At 50.5% G+C, this 19,940-nt stretch overlaps 8 protein-coding genes across 8 annotated transcripts; 3 read left to right on the forward strand and 5 right to left on the reverse strand.

Annotated features, from left to right (window-relative positions):
* Nucleotides 1-796: 796 nt before the first annotated feature.
* On the reverse strand, nucleotides 797-2,297 carry TRIVIDRAFT_143871 (uncharacterized protein; the record flags this gene model as incomplete). The annotated part of the gene is made up of 3 exons (XM_014104156.1): nucleotides 797-976; nucleotides 1,053-1,640; nucleotides 2,070-2,297. 3 exons carry the CDS (start codon nucleotides 2,295-2,297, stop codon nucleotides 797-799), a joined length of 996 nt encoding a protein of 331 aa, XP_013959631.1.
* A 693-nt stretch (nucleotides 2,298-2,990) lies between these two features.
* On the reverse strand, nucleotides 2,991-3,394 carry TRIVIDRAFT_198390 (uncharacterized protein; the record flags this gene model as incomplete). Its single annotated transcript, XM_014104157.1, has 2 exons — nucleotides 2,991-3,263; nucleotides 3,323-3,394. The coding sequence occupies 2 exons, from the start codon at nucleotides 3,392-3,394 to the stop codon at nucleotides 2,991-2,993; spliced, it is 345 nt and encodes a 114-aa protein (XP_013959632.1).
* A 2,132-nt stretch (nucleotides 3,395-5,526) lies between these two features.
* Nucleotides 5,527-6,704, forward strand: TRIVIDRAFT_110814 (uncharacterized protein; the record flags this gene model as incomplete). The annotated part of the gene is made up of 2 exons (XM_014104158.1): nucleotides 5,527-5,838; nucleotides 5,935-6,704. 2 exons carry the CDS (start codon nucleotides 5,567-5,569, stop codon nucleotides 6,497-6,499), a joined length of 837 nt encoding a protein of 278 aa, XP_013959633.1.
* A 903-nt stretch (nucleotides 6,705-7,607) lies between these two features.
* On the forward strand, nucleotides 7,608-8,753 carry TRIVIDRAFT_31972 (uncharacterized protein; the record flags this gene model as incomplete). The annotated part of the gene is made up of 2 exons (XM_014104159.1): nucleotides 7,608-7,702; nucleotides 7,778-8,753. The coding sequence occupies 2 exons, from the start codon at nucleotides 7,608-7,610 to the stop codon at nucleotides 8,751-8,753; spliced, it is 1,071 nt and encodes a 356-aa protein (XP_013959634.1).
* Nucleotides 8,754-8,965: 212 nt separating this feature from the next.
* TRIVIDRAFT_62112 (uncharacterized protein) lies at nucleotides 8,966-10,747 on the reverse strand (the record flags this gene model as incomplete). Its single annotated transcript, XM_014104160.1, has 1 exon — nucleotides 8,966-10,747. The coding sequence occupies one exon, from the start codon at nucleotides 10,745-10,747 to the stop codon at nucleotides 8,966-8,968; it is 1,782 nt and encodes a 593-aa protein (XP_013959635.1).
* A 588-nt stretch (nucleotides 10,748-11,335) lies between these two features.
* On the forward strand, nucleotides 11,336-15,894 carry TRIVIDRAFT_32877 (uncharacterized protein; the record flags this gene model as incomplete). The annotated part of the gene is made up of 5 exons (XM_014104161.1): nucleotides 11,336-13,409; nucleotides 13,461-13,777; nucleotides 13,836-14,009; nucleotides 14,074-15,319; nucleotides 15,383-15,894. 5 exons carry the CDS (start codon nucleotides 11,336-11,338, stop codon nucleotides 15,892-15,894), a joined length of 4,323 nt encoding a protein of 1,440 aa, XP_013959636.1.
* Nucleotides 15,895-16,110: 216 nt separating this feature from the next.
* On the reverse strand, nucleotides 16,111-17,027 carry TRIVIDRAFT_215433 (uncharacterized protein; the record flags this gene model as incomplete). The annotated part of the gene is made up of 1 exon (XM_014104162.1): nucleotides 16,111-17,027. The coding sequence occupies one exon, from the start codon at nucleotides 16,645-16,647 to the stop codon at nucleotides 16,246-16,248; it is 402 nt and encodes a 133-aa protein (XP_013959637.1).
* Nucleotides 16,111-18,643, reverse strand: TRIVIDRAFT_79303 (uncharacterized protein; the record flags this gene model as incomplete). Its single annotated transcript, XM_014104163.1, has 3 exons — nucleotides 16,111-17,006; nucleotides 17,084-18,004; nucleotides 18,611-18,643. The coding sequence occupies 3 exons, from the start codon at nucleotides 18,641-18,643 to the stop codon at nucleotides 16,698-16,700; spliced, it is 1,263 nt and encodes a 420-aa protein (XP_013959638.1).
* Nucleotides 18,644-19,940: the final 1,297 nt, after the last annotated feature.

Consider the following 19,940-nt stretch of genomic DNA (forward strand, 5'->3'; position numbering starts at 1 on the left):
TGGAGGAGCGGTACAGGCCGAAAGGTGGGTAGAAATTGCTTTCTGCGAACTCGAGATGAGCATCTGATGTGGTTGTTTGGAGAAGCTGGGAGGTGGCGCTTGAGAATGGCGGCAGAATCTGCTGAGTCATCAACAGGTGGTACGTGCACACGTGTTTCAGCCTAAACGCCTTTACTGCCGATCGGCAGGCGGAACTGAACAAGCTGCAGCTAAATTTTAGTGCGAGTGTTGCTGATGTTGATGTTCTCATCCCAAAGTGAGAGGAAACTCACGAAGATCAAGATCAACTACAATAGGAGCTGAATTTATTGAAGTTGCAGCCTGAGGCTTGAATAGTTTCTTTAGGGCTAGTGGAAATATAGGTACTCTGCCTGGGAATACGACCCGAGGTACCTACCTATAGGTACTACCTAGGTACTACGTACCTGGGTATGTAGGCACCTGGTACTTTTCTTAATTTCCTCATCGTTGACCATTTCACTAATAAGGCCGCCTGCGCTTCGAAGCAGAGCCAGCATCTCCTAAAATATGGGGCGCCGGCATGATGGCCCTTGCCTATTGTGAATGCATCCCCATTGCCATCGTGATTTCACTTTGTTGAATATCTTTACATGTTTCTCCCAGTTCTCTAGATTTTGTATATTCCTCGCAAATTATGGCTACATGTTAAATCAGCCCTTCGAAACACATTTCTCCATGTTGAATAGAGCGCCAGATATGCTGTAGTTCCGTCTGATCTGACCGGCAAACCAAAAGATTCGTCAGTATCCTGAGGCAAATCATTTCCCAGGTAATTTTAAGCCTCCTCCTGATTGACTCCAAGCTCTTTCATTCTCTTCTCAGCCCAATTGCCCAAGTCACCAAAGAAATCCTCCGGATCGTCGCCTTTCCAACCTCGTAATGCAAACCAAAGGTAGCGTGCATCATTTCCAGCCCGAATGGCTCGCTCGTAGTCGGGTGCCTCGCGGAAAAGTACCTGAATGATAAGTATAAAAAGTTAGACTTCGTTTCTGTGCTTACTTAAAATATTGTTGAGCAAAGGGAGCACATACTTCGCAATAAGCCTTTGCCCACAACGTATATCTCACCAGTTCTTCCGGAGTTATTGGGTCTTCAGCTTCATTCCAATAAGATACAGAAGGGCTAGCATTCCCATCTGTTTTCAAGTCAGGGCCGACACACATCACCGGATCAGATAAGAAAGCGGGCACAACAGATCCCATCTCCCAGTCAAACACAGATGTTACATGATGTTTACCATCTGAATCTGGAGCAATTGACATATTGTGAATACCAAAGTCTCCATGTTCAATGACGAAACGAAAGAGGGATGCATCACCAGTCGGTATAATGTGTGGGATCAGGCGCAAAAGTGACGGCTTCGCTGCTGCAGCCCTTGGGCCCACGGTGTTGTGATCATCTTCCCATCCAATCATGTCGCCTATGTTCCCAATTGTTGCTTCGATTTTGGAAGTTAAAAAAGTAATGCAAAATTCTCGCGTGGCAGAAACGGGAACAGGAAGTGAGTCGGGCTTCTGCGCAAACAAACGCTTCAGGAACCAGGTAGTCGCGAATTTAGGGGAAATCTGAAAGTTGAACAATGAAGCCCGTATATGAGCGAATTGGGCGAGAAGGGAAGACTGTGTAGTACTAATATCAGTAACAGGAGAGGAGAGACTATTATTACAGAGATACTCACTTGTTCAGACTCGGGGAGATCCTTCCATATGTTTGTATCTCCATTTGCTCTTTCAAACACCATCAAGCGACGTCCTAAGATGTCTTTCGGGAGGTCTTGCTTTGGTCCGGGATGCTGTACAGGTAAACGCCAATAAAGCAAGTTGGAGGCCTTGATATCTGTGAATGAGCGTAACAGCTCGTAAAGAGCAGCCTCAAATTGGACGTCGCAAGTCTGGAGGTCAAGAGGGAATCCATCAAAGTTTGGCATGTTAATGTCACTTCGAGCCAGGCGAGCTACTATGTCGGATTGGTTGGACAGTTTGCAATGAAAGCCCTAGTATTCGTTGGGTCAGCATAGCGTTAATAAACAATTGACCTGGGAAACGCACGTAGCAATTGGCGCCATCATGCACATAGGGGATGTCCACAATCTTGGTGTCAAGATGCTCTTCAATCTCTTGAATGAGTTGTTTCACGTCCCACACATCTGAAAAGGGGCTTTTCCCGCTGAGAACGAGATCGAAAAGTTGTTTCCGATCATAGTCAGTGCCATCTGGCATCTTTGGCCAGTCGTCACAGACATAGCTTGAGTCAGATGATGGAGAGTTTGAGGTCATCATGAATAACGGCCCAAATAATAGATGTGTATTAATGTGAAAAAAAAGTGCTTGACTGAATTGTTTTGGAAAAGAATGAACGAAGGTAACAAGATATTTATCTCTTTTTTTGACCGCCATAGTCCGTGCCTGTTTCATGTATCCCAACCTATCCATCTGTGCCCAACAGCTCCGACCAACATCCATCGATGCGTGCTTGTCTTGTACCTCATGGGTATGCACATGTACCCAGGTAGGCACCAATGTTTGTGTTACATAGTGACTGACACGTCAACGTCTTATGGTAGCACTACATGTGCCTTACCTGTGCGCAGCCATAGCAACTAAAGAAGTTACTGGCTTTATTTCGTGCCCGGTCTCTTCGTATGACTGTGTTGGCTTTTGCATCGACCATGGACTCTGAAGCCATGGTCCACAGCATCAAATGAAAAAGCAACAGGGATGAAATTTTCCTGGACAGAGTCGTGGGAGACGTTCTTGTCAGGAACCACAACGCTCGCGCTGCCAATTGACATCTCAGTCCATGGACCTTCGGCCATAGCATCGATGCCAAACATGTCGTTGCATCCGTTGGAAGCAAGCACAGAAACAAATTCTTTGACGAAATCTGGTTCAGGACATCGAGATTCGGCGCTTTGTAATTCACGAATTAGTAAAAACTTGATGAGCAGGCAGTTGAGATAGAATGAAACCCTACCCAAGAGGAGCAACCGTGAGCTCCATGGGGATGACTTCATCGCCAGATGTCATCCACGTCGTTGGAACGATTTTATTCCCAAAAGCGACAATATCGTTCATCGCTTGGCCATTCATCAGGTGTGCCGTGCCATTGACCTTGACAACAGCCTGACCTTCGTCAATGGTGTGATGACGGTGTTGCAAGTACAGGCAAAAAATGTCCTGTACACCGTGTTTAATGAACACATCGCGAATGGGACCGTTGATGGTGTCATCAACGAATGGAGCCTGTACAGAGTGCCCGAGAGGTCAGTATATTGATATCATATAATCGAAGAGCGACTAACCTGGCGTGCTGCATCCGCTTCCCCAAGCGACACCAAATTGTTGTATCGCAACGGATCCACCACGGCGGCCATGGTGAGTTTGCTGTTGGTGGTCTCTGGGTATGGCTGAAAAGGGCGTCTGGAGGTTGTTACGTATGCTCCGTATAGAGAAAACAGGCAGAGGAAGCTGGTGATGAACACTCCTAAATGCTTCCCAACAGGCTCATTTTATATTTCAATACTGACTACGGAGACGAATTTTATTCATATGGATTGGCAACATGCATTGCCGTGTCCCTGTCTTCAACCGAATAAATCCTCTTTTTCGTTTGCTACATGGCTGCTCCCGGCACTCGACGCCAGCGCATCACGGGTTTGATGCTCCTCGACGGAAGAGAATTTTCTTTCCTATGTAGATATACGCGTGAATGGATGAGTGAATTCCTAAAGTAATGCAGAGATGTAGGCAAGTTACCGCCAAAAAGCGGCTTACAGACAGCTGATCAAACATCTTCGGGTCGGAACTGAACATGACTTTTACGTGTTCAAGTTCTATGACACCAACTACTCCTCATTTCGTTTGTAAATGGAAGTTCACGGAATTTAGAGAATCTTAGGTGCCCACATTGCTGGCTGCCTGCAGATCCGTTGAGACAACCCAACAGAGAGATAGTAGGAATATGTTACCCGGAACCCTCAAACTCTTGTCTGGTCGCACTTTATCAAAGAAGCGTCATGGATGAATGATTGGTAGGCAGGATAGTTGATTGTATTATGCCAAGGTAATTGGCGCCTGATGCCATTTTGGCATCATTCTCTTCGACTCGGGTCAAAGAACCGCATCTGTCTTGTGACACTGCATGTATTGAGTTCACGATTGGATGGCAATGAGTGTTGTGTTAGAGACCTGGAGTCTGTGATTGACATCCAGAAAAATACACGCGCTGGAAAACAGTTCAATTTGATCAATGAGAAGACTTATCAGAGAAGATGAAAAGGTTATCTTTACTCTCTAGACAAATTCTGATGAAATCCTGGTATGACGCAACTGATATCAAGGTGTAGTTAGTGATACGGGGTAATTTCGCGGACATATTTCCCCCTCTCTTATCGACCCCATTCACGCGTCTAGATTTAACCTTAATTCATTGGAGACTCCGCATTTGTTCCCTCAATGCAACTGCATAGAAAAAGAAAAGAAGAAAACGAAGAAGGACTACGTAAACACCGAGCCACGCCGTGATAGGCTAATGTTTGCTCTGAGCACGGGCCTGCCATCCTGCGGATACAAACAGAGCATAGCTCTCTCTTCTTTGGGACCGCTGCTTATCGGCCAGACTTCAATCCTTTATTCAACAAGATAACCAGCGCCACTGACCGCCTCTTATACTTAGATTCTGATTCATCACGCTTACAACGAGCATCTACAGCATCAACACGAGAAGGTATGATCGCGGCACTGCCACCATGCGTAGCTGCTTCTCGCGCCGATGCCGGGCTCCCTTGCCACGGACTTTAGTGAACAAAGCACTCTCCAACTGATAGGTGCTTATGGTCTTATCCCTGAGACCGACAATCCGTACCCTGATGTCTGCGAGGTGCGTCCTGCTGTGCTGTTTTGGTATGTACGGCTTTCGGCTGGGTTAATTGGCCTTGGAGAGTCGAGCCCGCGGGTTTAGAAACAGCCTCTTCAAGTTGCTTTGTTCATCAAACGAACAATCCGCAAGGCTCAGCCCGTCACTCAACAAAGCGGTCGCAATCCGCGCGATCATGACAAATTTGGTTCGCCCCGATGATGAGCAACACCCACGTTTGTGTGATGGATGGCTGTGTGGCTGTGGCTGGGCAAAATCTGCTAAGGTAGCGTATGGAAGCGTATTGAATAGAAATCCCGACCGGATCCGCTGCAGCCATAGAAATTCATGTCGAATGTACATGTACTTTCCATAGAGCGTATTTTGGCGTTTGTGCTACGTACAGGCGGCAGGTCCCTTGTACATGCTACACCCTAGTTTCGCTGCCAGCCCCTTCTGGCAAGTCTCATGCGCCCCCAACATGGGCCTTTTCCTTCTTTGTTGCAACCAGTGCCTGCTCTAATTTGCTAGTGTAACCAGCTGGACATTGATCCCCTTGGTCTTATATAGGCGCGGTCTACACGCAAATCTCGGATGCGTGCTCAACTTCTTCAGCTCTCTTATTCTCGCATCGCTGTTTGTTTGCATACTCGTATATCCGCCAACATCACTTTCACCTTGCGAATTCATCATGAAATTCGATTCCGCGGTTTTATTCTTCGCTCTCATCATCACTGCGGCAGCCAGTGCCATCGATGGCCCCCGGCATGTGGTGAGAGTTGAGGGCATCGCGCAGTCAGAGGAGCACGATCTGTACAAGCGCAAGGGCGGCGGCGGAGGAGGAGGCAGAGGAGGCGGTGGCAGCAGCGGCGGCAGCAGCGGCGGTAAAGGCGGCAGTTCTGGTGGGAGCAGTGGGAGCAGTGGAAGCAGTGGAAGCAGTTCTGGTAAAGGCGGAAGCTCGTCGTATGTTTGGCCCTAGGACCAGCCCTTCGGACGTCCGAAGTCTCGTCCATCATCCCCATCAGACCGATTGAATCAACGACCTAACAAGAAAACCAGTGGAAACCGAGCCCCAAGCTCCAACGCCGGCGGCACATCTGCTGGAGGAAGCGGCCCCAAGCCAGCGTACGGTGGTGGCCGATACTATGGCGGTGGTTCGACAACTCCCTACCGCGCCGGCGGCGTAAGTCCCAGCGGCATAATCCCTCTTGCCTTCGTTGGAGGAGCTGCTCTCGCCTTCTGGCCTGGCGTATGGCTTTGGGGCGCGTACATGTACCCCTATCACAATCCCTACCACTTCTACAACGAGTCCAGCCGTCGCAATGAGACGCGAGACGTTCTCTGCGGCTGCGGCACTTACGATGTATGTGGTTGTGATGATAACAACAACACTGCGTACTACGACAGCATCATCGGAAATGGCAGCTACAGCGCGCTCAACAAGACCCTTGTCAACGTTGCCGACGTCAACGGCACTACGACTATCCTCATCAATGGCAGCTTACCAAATGGCACAACAGCCGACGGCCAAGATTCGGGTGCGGCCGGCCTGAGAAACATTGCTGAGATGTTTGGCTTCTGGCCCGTTGTTGCGGCCGTGTTCGTGTCTGTCTTCCTCGCATAAGACGGCGAACACATTAGTCTTCGATGCTTTTCCTTCTACGACTAGGCTTCTCTGGTGAAAATTGGGGTGTTCTTTGTTAACTTTCATGTCTACGTGTATACTTTTAACCTTTATGACCGATACCATAATGTTTTTTACGACTGTTTTGTCCGTCTCTAGAGGCAGATGATACACGACTACCAATAGAGAGGAATAATTTGGAATTATGCTGGTTGGGCAGTGATTATTAGACTCGGGCTATCTTCTCGACGAGCTTACTGGCTTGAATCATGTGGAATAGTAGACCAGACTTTCTTAGTGCGGCTGCACACACCTAATAGCAATTGAATATGTTTGAAAGTGGCTGTGCATTTAATCTACATTTTTCTATAGGGTGACGAACGTATCCCTTGTCGCTAGGAGAGGCGATGCATGCAAGGAGGCGCTCTAGAATCATAGAATCATAGTGATGCGGTCCTCAGTACAAATCCAGCAGGTGGCGAGATGATATCATCAAATACTCCGAAGCTTCCTGGGAGGGTGAGCGACGGCTATATCGTGCCAATAAGGTTATTGCCGGTTGATTCGGCGGTTACTCATTACGTCGAATCACACCGCATTAGCGATCCTTCTGCGTGATCGATAGGTGACTGTGACGCTTGCCCTGCTTGGCTGCACCGAATCATTAAATTGTCCAAGTGTAAGGCGTTTTTGTGGGCTTTTTTATACCAGCACTGGTGACTGGAACTTTTGCGCTGAGTGGGGAGACTCCCCTTGATATGCACCTCCGGCGAAATTTGAATTTACGGATTATGATTTTGGATTATTTCATGATTGTGATTAGGAATTGCTTAAGAGGCGAAGAGGAAGTGAGAAAAAGAAGAAAAGGCATGGTGATGAATCAATGCCAAGGCGAGGCTGGGAAATAGTAAGAAGACTGCTTAAGTAAAGCCGTGCAGCTTGGCGCGTGACTTTGGCGCGCCGTGTGGATTGATCATGCTTCCATTACATCCTCTCACATGAACATGAACGCACTGATAATCGGCCTGCGAATTATGCGATGCGAGCTACTGATTCTTCCATATACATAAGAGTGAACGAGTGATTCCATATCAAGTATATTCGCGCAATGCCTGAAGATATAGACAACTCGCTGCTGGAACGTCTGCAGGCGCTGCGGGGTTCAAGCTCTGGCGCATCGCCAGGCCGAGCAGCCCCCATAAAGTACGATATACCAGGCGCTGGGTGCACTCCTAGAAACCAAGAGCCAAAATCATCGCTAAAGAGTTGCAGGTTTAGTGTAGACGTGATTGAGAGATCAAAACCAGCCACCCGGGAAGATACCCTCGCTGCTCGGCTAAAGTCGTTGCGAGATCGGGATTATGGCTCACCAAAGACCGAAAAGGTTATCCCTGCGTCTTCCCCTGCGTCATCAGGATCACATCCAGCTAAAGCTCAAGATGCTGCATCTACTGAAAAATCAACAGGGCTGGGGGATGGGGATGATGTGGATCTGATGTTCTCGACAGATGACCAGACGCTGGAGGAGCTGCTCGGAGATGTTAGCCCTGATGAGAACCCCGTGCAAGAGCCAAGCGATGAGCAGGTCAAAGCACTCTTGGAAGAACTGTCACTATCTGTGCCGAAAGACAATGCGGATGAAGATGAAAACGAGAACAAGGCCGGTGACTCAGACGATTCAGATGGCGAGCAGATGCAGAAGAAAGTAAACGACATCCTCGCCCAGTTCAAAGATGAAGCAGAACTAGAGGCCGCTCTCGGGAATCCCGACGATGAAGCCGACTCTGCAAAACAGGATCAGGACGAAGACCAGGATGGAGACGCAGATCTCGCCCTCCCTTCACTCCCATCTAATCTCGATGATCTCTCAACTTTCTCTTCTCACCGGTCCGGCACCACAGCCGACATGGACGACATCACTGCCCGCATGGCTGCTCTTAAAGCTCCCGCTGCGGAAGACGCCTTCTCGCTTCCTTCTGTTCCTAGTTCGAAGCCATCTGCAGGCGATAAGCCTATCAAACGACTTACTAGCAAGACGGATTACACGGATGACGACATCGACAGCTGGTGTACCGTCTGTCTTAATGATGCTACGCTACGATGTTTAGGATGCGATGACGATCCTTATTGCACGCGATGCTGGAGGGAGATGCACATTGGACCGGCGGCTGCGTTTGACGACAGAAGCCATAAAGCTGTCCAGTTCACTAGAGCAAAGAAGAAGGACAAACAACGAGTAGCGCTAGGAGCTTAATATTTCCATGTAAAACAGAAAAAGAAAGAAAAAAATGGCTAAAAACGAATGATAGAGAGTGTTCTCCGATATTGACTCCAAACTCCCAAACCATGCCATGTATCTGAATTCCCACCCATGTCCCTCAAATAACAATCTGAATAACTAAGCCAGTTCACCAAGCCTTTCTCAACTTAAACAAAGATAAAGAAGTGACAAACATTGTGTCTTGATTAACCAATTTGCGGTCGTCCACCTCGAATCAGCTGTGGCCCCTGCCTTGCCCTTCTTGGCTGCCCCCTGACATCTTGCCAACTCGCGTCGAATCGGCGGCTGGTTGAGGCGAGCAGGCTTTCCTCTTCGTCGGCCTCGGCAAACTCATCAATCTCGGCAAGATTGACTCTTGGGGCACGTACCAGCGCCGTAATAAAGACAAGGAAGAAAATGGCCATGAAAAAATATTGAGCCCAGAAATCAATGATGCCAAACAGTGGCCATGTGATGGTAATGCGATTTAAGAGAGTAGACATCATAGATGGTGTACAGACGTCTTTGGCGTGTTTGTACTCGAGGGTATCAGAACAAGGTTGAACCAACTCGGGGTGGTGTCTGCAGTCAGGCTGAGCACCGGGATATGCGGGCTCATTCGTACAAAACGTTTGCGTCCCGTAAAACGAATACTGAGGTGCCACAAACATGGCGACCGCATAATTGATGGCCAAAGTGATGAGTGATAACATGACCGTTGCGATGAGAAGGGCTTGCGGGGCCGTTCTACCTCTGCGAATCTGAAAGATGCGGATCCAGAGGAAGCGTATTCCAACTGCGGCAATACCGGAGATGGAGCTGCTGAAGAGAATAAGGACCAGAAAGGCCATCAAAATGTAATCCACGGGGAAAGCCTTGGCAGCCTGCAAGAAAATCCAGTTCATGGGCTGGAAAACGTGAACTTGACCAAGAATGTATCCACATCGCTGCTTGCAGACAGAGTTCTTTGCCTTATCGATGCCTGTGATGAACATGGATACCCAGATGACAATGGCAAAGATCAGCAACAGAATCCCGCCAAGCATCTTGACTGGTCTGAAGAGTGCACATAGCTTGAGCCAAATCTGATAGACTCGGCTCTTGCCTTCGCCCTGGGCCTCAGCAGCGAGGCGCTCGCGCCGGACGAGAGTTTGCTCCTCTCTGATTAGAGCATCCAACTCCCGCCTATCCTTGCGTGACATTCCCTCTTCACGGCCGGCGTTGCGCAACTCAAGCTGGCGCTGACGTTCTCGGTTTTGTTCGAGCTGAGAAGCTGTCGTTGCCGAGAGCTGTGGAGCTGAGATTGGGGGAGCCGACTTGATTAAAGAAATGGGCATAAGAGCAAGTCCGGCACTGGTGTAAACGACGTAGAGGAACGTCCCAAGCGTCACCAAAAGGCCGAGGGCAAACGTAAGCGCCTTCTCGCCATGATTCTGGGACAGCAGCGACTTGTAGTAGTCCAGATCCCAATGACCCTTGTTACCACCAGCCGCAGGAACGAAGAATCCCAGGAGGAAGAGTACGACGGTGAGGGCAACAAAAATCAGCGTATACTTGATAGCCGCCCAAAAGCGGCTCTTCCATGTGCGACCCTCCTCCTCAAAGGCGACCTCATCGTATTCCTCATACCAAAAGTATGCGAAGGGAATGACTAAGAGGCACAATAGGGCGTCGAAGCTGTACAGCGAATAGTAAACAATCTTGAGAGTCAAGAGGATATCTGCGACTCGCTGCGGCGTGGCCCAATCCTTCTTGACACCCAGAGCAGAGGATCCAGTAGAGGAGACGAGAGCGATATCGACAGGTAGAAGCAAGACAGTCGCGAGAAGAGAGGTTAGACTGATGATGGCAACAATGCTCACCATCGCCGAGCGGTCTATAGGAGTCTGCCAGGTGAACGTCGTGACAATCGCGGCGGCGAGACACAGCAAAACGGCGACTGCGTAAGCTAGCCAGATGAGACCGGCCTGGACGAAGCCTGCGGCCATGATGGGCTACAGGTGAGCTTGGTCAATAGCAGTGTTATGCTGTGTGTTTCTTAGATAAAGAGCGAGTTTTGTAGTACAGCATTTGCCTTGCTGGGCTGTTGGGTTGTTGTAATCGGTTCAATGTTATTTCTATGAGAACGCGTGGCGATTGTTGTCTCTGGCTGGATTGTGACGCAATGGGGGCATCACCAGTTGTCTCACTCTACCCAGCGTTACATTCCCTGTTCTAGAGCTTCAGGTACATTCGGTGCCTGGATTGGAGCTGGGGGGACTCCCCACATGAGCAGCTGGCAGAGGCAGTCTAAGGAAGATAGCGTACCGGATACATGAGTGGAGCCCAATGTTGCGCCTTGGCTCCAGGTACTCGATACTGCCAGAGAGGTACAAGTAGTGATCCGGCGCGGCAGCGCGTTGATCCGCCTATCGAGGGCCGCTAGCCCACTGCCGGCCTGAGTGCAGCTCAGCTCCCCGGACAAAACATCCATACCCACCTCAAGGAAATTGTTTTGCGACGCCTTGCCTCTCTCAATCGCCAGCAGCATCGCCCAATCGTGCTCGTGAGACGGCGGAGGCAATGCTCTTGCAGCTATGCAGGTCTACACTGAGCTCACGGCTCCCACAGCCGTCACCCACAGCCTGAGCCTGCCTCTGACCTCTGCAACCGCCAACAACCTGGTGGTCGCAAAGGGCTCGCTGCTTCAGATCTTTACCGTCAAGAGCATCTCGACCGAGCTCGACCCCGAATTTCAGCCCAATCAGCCGGCAGAAGTCGACACACGGTTTGACCGCCAAGTAAACGATGACGATGGCCTCGAATCCTCCTTCCTCGGCGGCGAGACCATGTTTATGCGAACCGATCGGACGAACAACACCAAGCTCGTGCTCATCGCAGAGATTCCGCTTGCGGGGACTGTAATTGGACTGGCGAGATTGAAAACAAACAAGACTGCATCGGGAGGCGAGGTTCTGCTGCTCGCTTATAAGGCGGCTAAGATGTGTCTGGCCCAATGGGATCCGAAGAAGAACGAGCTCGAGACGATTTCAATCCACTACTATGAAAAGGAAGAGCTGCAGGGTTCGCCATGGGAGGAGGTGTTTGGAGAGTATGTTAACCACCTTGAGGCAGATCCCGGCAGTAGATGTGCTGCCTTCAAATTCGGCACCCGAAACCTCGCCATTCTGCCATTTAGGCGCTCCGAAGAAGACCTGGAGATGGAGGACTGGGACGAGGACCTAGACGGACCTCGACCGGTCAAGGAACAAGCGGCAGCTGTCAACGGAGATAGCGACAATGTAGAAGCAGCATATACCCCGTCATTTGTCTTGCGTCTGCCCCTCCTAGACCCGAGCCTGCTTCACCCCGTGCACCTCACCTTTCTGCATGAGTATCGCGAGCCCACGTTCGGTGTCTTGTCCTCTAGCCAAGCACCGGCTGCTTCCCTAGGCTTGAAGGATCACCTGTCGTACAAGGTCTTCACTTTGGACCTACAGCAAAGAGCCTCTACGACTATCTTATCAGTGACTGGCCTGCCTCATGATCTTTACAAAGTTATCGCTTTGCCCGCTCCCGTCGGTGGCGCCTTGTTAGTCGGGCAGAACGAGTTGATCCATGTTGACCAATCTGGAAAGCCAAATGGCGTGGCCGTCAATCCCATGGCCAAGCTGGTAACATCCTTTAGCCTGACTGATCAAGCAGACTTAAATCTGCGCCTTGAGAACTGTGCTATCGAGCTACTTGCTGTTGAAAATGGCGAGCTACTTTTAATATTAAATGATGGCCGACTCGGCATAATTTCCTTCAAGATTGACGGACGAACGGTATCGGGGCTCAGTGTCAGACTAGTGGGTGCAGACTGCGGCGGCAATGTAATCAAGAGCAGAGCTGCATGTATTTCCCGGCTGGGGAAAAACACATTCTTCGTCGGGAGCGAAACTGGCGACTCCGTCGTATTGGGGTGGTCGAGAAGACAGACACAGGAAAAGCGTAGGAAATCTCGGCTCATAGATCCAGATCTGGCTTTGGAGGTGGACGAGCTCGATTTGGAGGATGATGAAGAGGATGATGACCTTTACGGGGACGATTCCGCTGCGACCAAGCCTCAAACGACAAATGGAGGCGCGGCCAAGTCTGGAGATTTATCCTTCCGAATACACGACGTGCTACTCAGCATCGCACCGATACAAGATATTACATGTGGACAGGCCGCCTGTTTACCAGACAGTGAGGAGGCCACCTTGATTAAAGGAGTCTCATCTGATCTGCAACTTGCCTGTGCTGTCGGACGTGGAGAGGCAGGCTCCCTTGCCATTATCAACCGTGAGATCCAGCCCAGAGTTATTGGCCGGTTTGAGTTCCCGGAAGCCAGAGGGTTTTGGACCATGTGTGTTAAGAAGCCAGTTCCCAAGTCGTTGGGTTCGAATGTTGGGGTGGCTGGCGACTACGACGCACCCATCCAGCATGACAAATTCATGATTGTTGCCAAGGTCGATCTGGATGGTTATGAAACATCTGACGTGTACGCTCTGACAGCAGCAGGCTTTGAGACATTGAAGGAGACAGAGTTTGAGCCTGCTGCCGGATTCACAGTGGAAGCTGGCACAATGGGAAAGCAAATGATGGTTATTCAAGTGCTCAAGTCGGAAGTGCGATGTTACAACGGAGGTAAGTTTATCGTTACCAGGTATGAGAATGCAGATGCTAAGTGCTACCTAGACCTCGGTTTGATCCAGATTTTGCCCATGCTGGATGAAGAAACAGGTGCAGAGCCGCGTGCTGTTAGTGCAAGCATCGTTGATCCGTATTTGCTCATCATCCGCGATGACGGCAGCGTATTCCTCGCACAAATTGATAGCAACAATGAGATTGAAGAGATGGAAAAGGCAGACGGTGGCCTTACATCGACAAAATGGGTGGCCGGATGTCTGTACAAAGACACCAAGGGCGTCTTTCAGTCAAACCTCAATAGCGCAGCTGGGAAGGCAGACGAGGGAGTCATGATGTTCTTGCTTAATTCAGCAGGGGCCTTGCACGTGAGGAATCCTGTCTACTGAAAGTCGTGATTCATATTCAGCGGGCTAACTATGACAGATATACTCGCTACCGGATCTTTCAAAGGCTGTCTACATCGCCGAGGGATTATCATCAATACCTCCCCATCTTTCAGCTGGATTTGTGGCCAGAAGAGGTGCCACCCGAGAGACTCTTACGGAAATTGTCGTAGCAGATCTTGGAGATTCAGTCCACTCCTCACCTTACCTGATTGTATGTATCATGATTCGATTCTACAACCAATCGTTGATAATCAGCTAACAACAGGACTCACCAGTTACGACATTCCACCGACGACCTCACCATATATGAGCCAATTCGCTTGCCTACAGCTTCAGCTACTCACGCCTTATCTGACACACTCTTCTTTAAAAAATCGGCAAATTCTAGTTTAGCCAAGAGTGCTGTCGAAGACCCATCAGATGATACGGCTCAACCACCGCGCTATGTTCCTCTGAGAACCTGCGCGAATGTTGGTGGCTACAGCGCCGTGTTCCTCCCCGGTCCTTCGCCGGCGTTCATCATCAAGAGCAGCAAAAGCATCCCCAGAGTGGTTGGCTTACAAGGCCTTGGGGTTCGGGGCATGAGCACTTTCCACACTGAAGGCTGCGATAGGGGATTTATTTACGCGGACTCTGAAGGCATAGCTAGAGTTACGCAGCTGCCGAGCAAAACTAACCTGACAGAATTGGGTGTCTCTGTCAAGAAGGTTCCATTGGGCCACGACATCCGCCACGTTGCTTACCACCACCCTACTGAGACGTATATCGCAGGCTGTACCATCACCGAGAATTTTGAGCTACCAAAGGATGATGACTACCATAAGGAGTGGGCCCGGGAGTCGCTCTCTTTCTTGCCTTCGATGGCCAGAGGAGCTCTTAAACTCATCAACCCTATTACATGGACCGTAATTCATTCGATCGACATGGAGCCCGGTGAGTCGATTGAGTGCATGAAGACGCTGCATCTCGAAGTGTCCGAAGAGACCAAAGAGCGGAGAATGCTGCTGGCAGTGGGCACTGCCTTGACAAGAGGCGAAGATCTGCCTACTCGAGGGCGTGTCCAAGTGTACGACATTGTTACCGTCATCCCTGAGCCTGGGAAGCCAGAAACGAACAAGAGGCTCAAGCTTCTCGCCAAGGAGGAAATTCCTCGAGGCGGCGTGACGGCCTTGTCCGAGATTGGCACTCAGGGGCTCATGCTGGTGGCCCAAGGCCAGAAGTGCATGGTGCGTGGTCTGAAGGAAGACGGCTCGCTGCTTCCTGTGGCCTTTCTCGACATGAGCTGCCACGTATCGACGGCACGGGAATTGCCAGGTACCGGCCTCTGCCTGATTGCAGACGCGTTCAAGGGCCTGTGGTTCGCCGGCTATACAGAGGAGCCGTATACATTCAAGGTCCTTGGCAAGAGCAGCGGATCGCTGCCACTACTGGTGGCAGACTTTCTTCCTGACGGCGAAGATTTGTCAATGGTTGCTGTGGATGCGGATGGTGATATCCACGTTCTCGAGTTTAATCCAGAGCGTAAGTCTCCATCTTGAAACAAACTGACTATGGCTGCAGCAGCAATACTGACATTCCTTTTAGATCCCAAATCTCTTCAAGGCCACCTCTTACTTCACCGAACCACATTCAGCGTGACCCCTAATCCCCCAACCTCGACTCTCCTCTTACCACGCACTCTCCCTGCATCTCAATCCGCTACCACATCGCCAGACTCATCATCCTCGCAGCCTCACTTGCTCCTCCTCGCATCTCCCTCAGGCTGCCTAGCCTCTCTAACGCCCCTCCCCGAATCCGCCTACCGGCGCCTCCTCTCCGTCACAAACCAGCTCCTACCGGCCCTCGTCCCCCACGGCGGCCTCCACGCCAGAGCGCACCGTACCCCCGAAGGCGGAGGGGGCATGTCCCGCACGGTTGGCGTCGAAACCGCCGCGTCGGGTCGCGCAATCGTAGACGGCGCTATCCTGGCTCGATGGAATGAGCTGGGCGCAGCAAAGAGAGCTGAGGTTGCGACCAGAGGTGGGTATGACGGCGTCATGGAAATGAGGGAGGATTTAGAGGCGGTGCTAGGATGGAGCGGACTTGCGTATATTTGAGATGTGTGGCTTCTTTTATAAATCTATATATGTTGATACGCAAGGGGGGTTAGACAAGCGTAGAAGGGATAGCTGGGTTCATATATTGATGGTAGGACCATTTCAAAATTTGGGTCTTGTAGTATACATGTCACATTGTTCACACGGCAAACATAATGCTACTTGACGATGGGGTATCGCACACTCACTTGTCATGTGCGTAGCAACGAAAGTGTTAATTTAATCATTTGTCAATTTTGGTTATCAATCTAGAAACTAACACACACAAGAGCCCACAGAACTGCCAATTCACTAGTTTTGAGAAATCTATCCGGATATTTGCACATTCTGCCGAGGTAATATTGCTTCCTCTCAAATATCGCACAAAAAGAAACCCATCATATGGCTGGCATTGCATGCTTCCGTACCATCCCGCTCTATAACCTGCCCACCCGAAAACCTGTGACGCCGTCTCCTTGCTGTCGGAGAAAAAGTTGATAAAGGTTGCCACTTTGGTCTATTTTCCTCGTTCAAATCATTCCAACGTGTAACCCATCCCAAAGAAACAAAGCCACCCAACCAGTAGAAAACCCCATCATGCATCAAAATGCCCACAAAATGGAAAGCCATCCAGAAGGAATGAGGCGATCCGTAATATAAAAATCCACTCACGGAAATGGCCAGCCTTGATATCGAACGCCGCCAGAAATAGAACAATAATGAGAACCCAATATAATGAATGAAAGGTAAAACAAAAGGGCATCGAAACCTCATGTTGGTTCAAGCCCGCAAAATTCGTGTGTTGTGGGTATAAAGAAGCAGTATCACTTCCTGCCTCGGATACTGCCCCATCGTCGTTTCAGACTGTCGCTTATTTTTTTACCAGTCGAGTTCCGGCGCTGGAGATCGTTGTTGTTATAAGCGTTGCCAGTAGAAGAAGAGGTTCCATGCAGTGCAACAGTGATGCTACGCTGATGCTTGGACGTTTTAGAATGGCGATTGCGACTGTGAAGACCGGATTGCATCTCAATTTCATCAGGCTCTCCATTCTTGGCACGCTTCTTCTCCTTTAGCGCTCGCTCAAGCGAGTAAGACGGCTCTCCTTTTCCTTTGAGGTCGTCCGGATGGTATTTCTGCAACTGCGTAAGCATCTCCTTAGGAATCCCCGGAACGAAGAGGAGGAGGAAGGATCGGGTGAGGGTGAGGTTACAGTGTCGGCCCAGCGCTTGTACGGGCCACCAGGAGCATCGGGTTCCCTCATGAGATCGGCGCCTTCTTCATAACTCATCCGAGAACCACGATAATCAAAGTCTCCAGAGGGAATAGTCGAAGTACCCTGGAGGGGAACGTGATGCCGGAGACTGTCCATGACGTATTCCCGAGGCGTGGCTCGCAAGGCCTCCATGTTTGACTCCTGCACCGCAGCAACCGGCGATGTTCTCGGATCGAGGTTTCGGCTCCGGAGGGTGGCATCGTATGGCCCGCCGTGGTGATATATGCCCCCGATCGTATCAAGAGTATCAATGATGTCAGTTTCAGAGACGCGAGGCCGGTGGCGGCGGTGGCGGTCAGCGGCTCGGGTATCGCTCCTGATTATGTCCAGGGGACGATGCGACATATCTCCAGGGAAGCGCTCGCCAAGAGATTGAGTGCGGCTGCGATTGTGGCCTTGTCTATGAGCTCCAGGCTGGTTATAATTGACCGACTCTGAGGCACTGTGGTTGTGCGGGTTCATAGAAGCGTGTCTCCCGAGGACTTTGCTAGAGGAGGGCTGTGGTGAAGCAAACGGATTCGTCGGATGGAAATCGTCCTCCGGGTTCGCCGCGACAGAGCTGTGCATCATTGGGCGGCAATTGCTCCCAAGACTGGGTGGATCCGGGCTCGCTGAGGGTGGAGGAGGAAGCCGCTTTCTTAGGCTGAGAGTGTGATCAGCGTTCGCTGCGGGATATGAACCGCGAAGGTTTGAGTTTGAGCTTCGTGAGCCTGAGGTTGAACTTGAGTTCGGTCGCTGGCGAGTATGTGATGGCAGAGCCTGCACTGAGATGCGATGGGGGTTGTAATGTGAAGATCCAAGGCCAGTCTCTTCGCTGGGCTCAGGGGCAGTTAGAGGGTCCAAGATATACTTGCGAGCCTATAGTCAGGAAATGTTAGTCAAGACGGGCAATTTCAGAAGTTTTGATGTAATGCGATAGAAGCAGAGTGAAGGTGAGAACAAGCATCCATATGTATCTATATATGAGTGAAGTGGGAAGTGGGGAATGACGAAATGGCTGACAGGGTTGATCCGAATAGGCAGCAAGGATTGTTGTCCAAGAAATAAACTCAGAAGGCGTGATTTGCGAAACCAGACCAGTTGGAGAAAGCTTAATGACAACATAGAAGATGCTGGCGGATGGTGCTGTCGCAATCAACTCGGGATGGAACCAGGAAATCAAGCAGCAAGTGGTCCGATCTGCTGGCCCACTTGAGCTTTTTCCTCCGATCCGCTGAAGCCGAATTGGTGACGCAAGGAAACAAAACGCAGCGTAACATGTGGTGGCCATGTGGGATCCAGAATCCCTGCATCTCAGGGTTCGCTGGAGAACCCTTGCGATCGGCATTGATCGCCCGCAGGTGACGAAACCCGCCGGGGCGTAGGTGAAGAGATGGCAAAGAGAGAGGATGATGGCGATCCGGATGATGAATGTATTGGTGGTGGTGGAAAGGTTGTTTTATTGCAACTGAAGCGCACGCTTACCCAGTCTTTGTCAATGCCGTCGCTGTCAGCCATTTTCGCTGATGAAAGTTGCGCTGAGTGAAATATTGCAGCGAGTGAGTGTGTAGTTGTTGTATGGTGGTTGCCCACTGCGGATGCTCGGATGTGATATGAATCCGGTCTTTGGATTTGGCTCTTAGAGAGAGAGAAGTGTACAGATGAAGATGGACGGCTTCTTACAGAGTACAGAGTACACAAATATTAACGGACGAGAGATGTGATGTAAACAACAACAAGAGGGAAGGGGGGGAAAGAGGACGCAGGCCAATACTTATAGTCAAGGCCAAGGTTTGGGACGCGTGGAATCTTGGTGGAATCTCCCGGTTGCGAGCAGTGATGAGGACTTATAGTTTATCGCCATGTATGTAAAATCCTATTGCTGAAGTCAACCTGGTGTGGGTTTTCGAAAGTGAACTCGATTTGGGTTCTCGGCGGAAGTAAAAAGAACGGGTGTTTGGACGACCAGGCGCAATATGGACCGAGGGCGAAAGAGTAACAGCTGTTGCGAAGAAGCAGCGCAATCAATACCGGGGCGGCTACAGCAGCTACAGCAATGGTTTGGTAGCTACAATAGCTACAATAGGCAGCGAGACTGCAAAATGTATGCGCAAAACGGTTTGTCCGGGACCATACGAGGACGGAGGGGAGAGGGGAAGCGGGAGATTTTTAACCAGAGTCCCGTTCCCACCACGAGCCCGAGAAGCTTTTGGCTCACCACATAGACATCCGCGCGTCCTGCTCTAAAGCTACGGGTATACTGGAGGGGCAGAGGTACTTTCTCATCGGGGATATTACATGTATGCAGCCAACCAAACCCCCCCAAAAAATCAATGTGGAATACCTTTTCAAGACATGTAGGGGCCCCAGTCGGGAAAAGTGGCGAGGTCGCGGGCTGCGGCCATGTAAGTCGATGGATTCGAGGTGACCGCCCTGCAGTAGTCGTCACCCATTCTCGCACAACTGTTGGGTGGCTTTCCTTGCCCTCGTGTCCGTCACTGCAAAGAGGCGCCCTAACGAGTCCAGCCCTGCTTCAGCCTGGACCCTGGCGGAGAGAATCGGGCCATTCTCCTTCAACTGTGTCTCAGCGCTGAGCTGTCAGGTGGAATCGCTACAGCCCGCGATGACGGATCATAATGGTGTAACTGGCTTGATTCGGAGACGCTGGCGAGCTAGACGCCTCCATTCGCGGGAAGCTGGATTGACGTGTTGGCTGGGCTTCTGGACGGGGAAATAATGTGAAGCCACGTAAAGCCATACAGTGTCGAGAGACTGTTAACATCCCCGGCGCTACCATTTCCCTGGCGCCTGACCG

The sequence above is a fragment of the Trichoderma virens genome (genome assembly GCF_000170995.1).
Source record: "Trichoderma virens Gv29-8 chromosome Unknown TRIVIscaffold_3, whole genome shotgun sequence".
Taxonomy (NCBI): domain Eukaryota; kingdom Fungi; phylum Ascomycota; class Sordariomycetes; order Hypocreales; family Hypocreaceae; genus Trichoderma; species Trichoderma virens.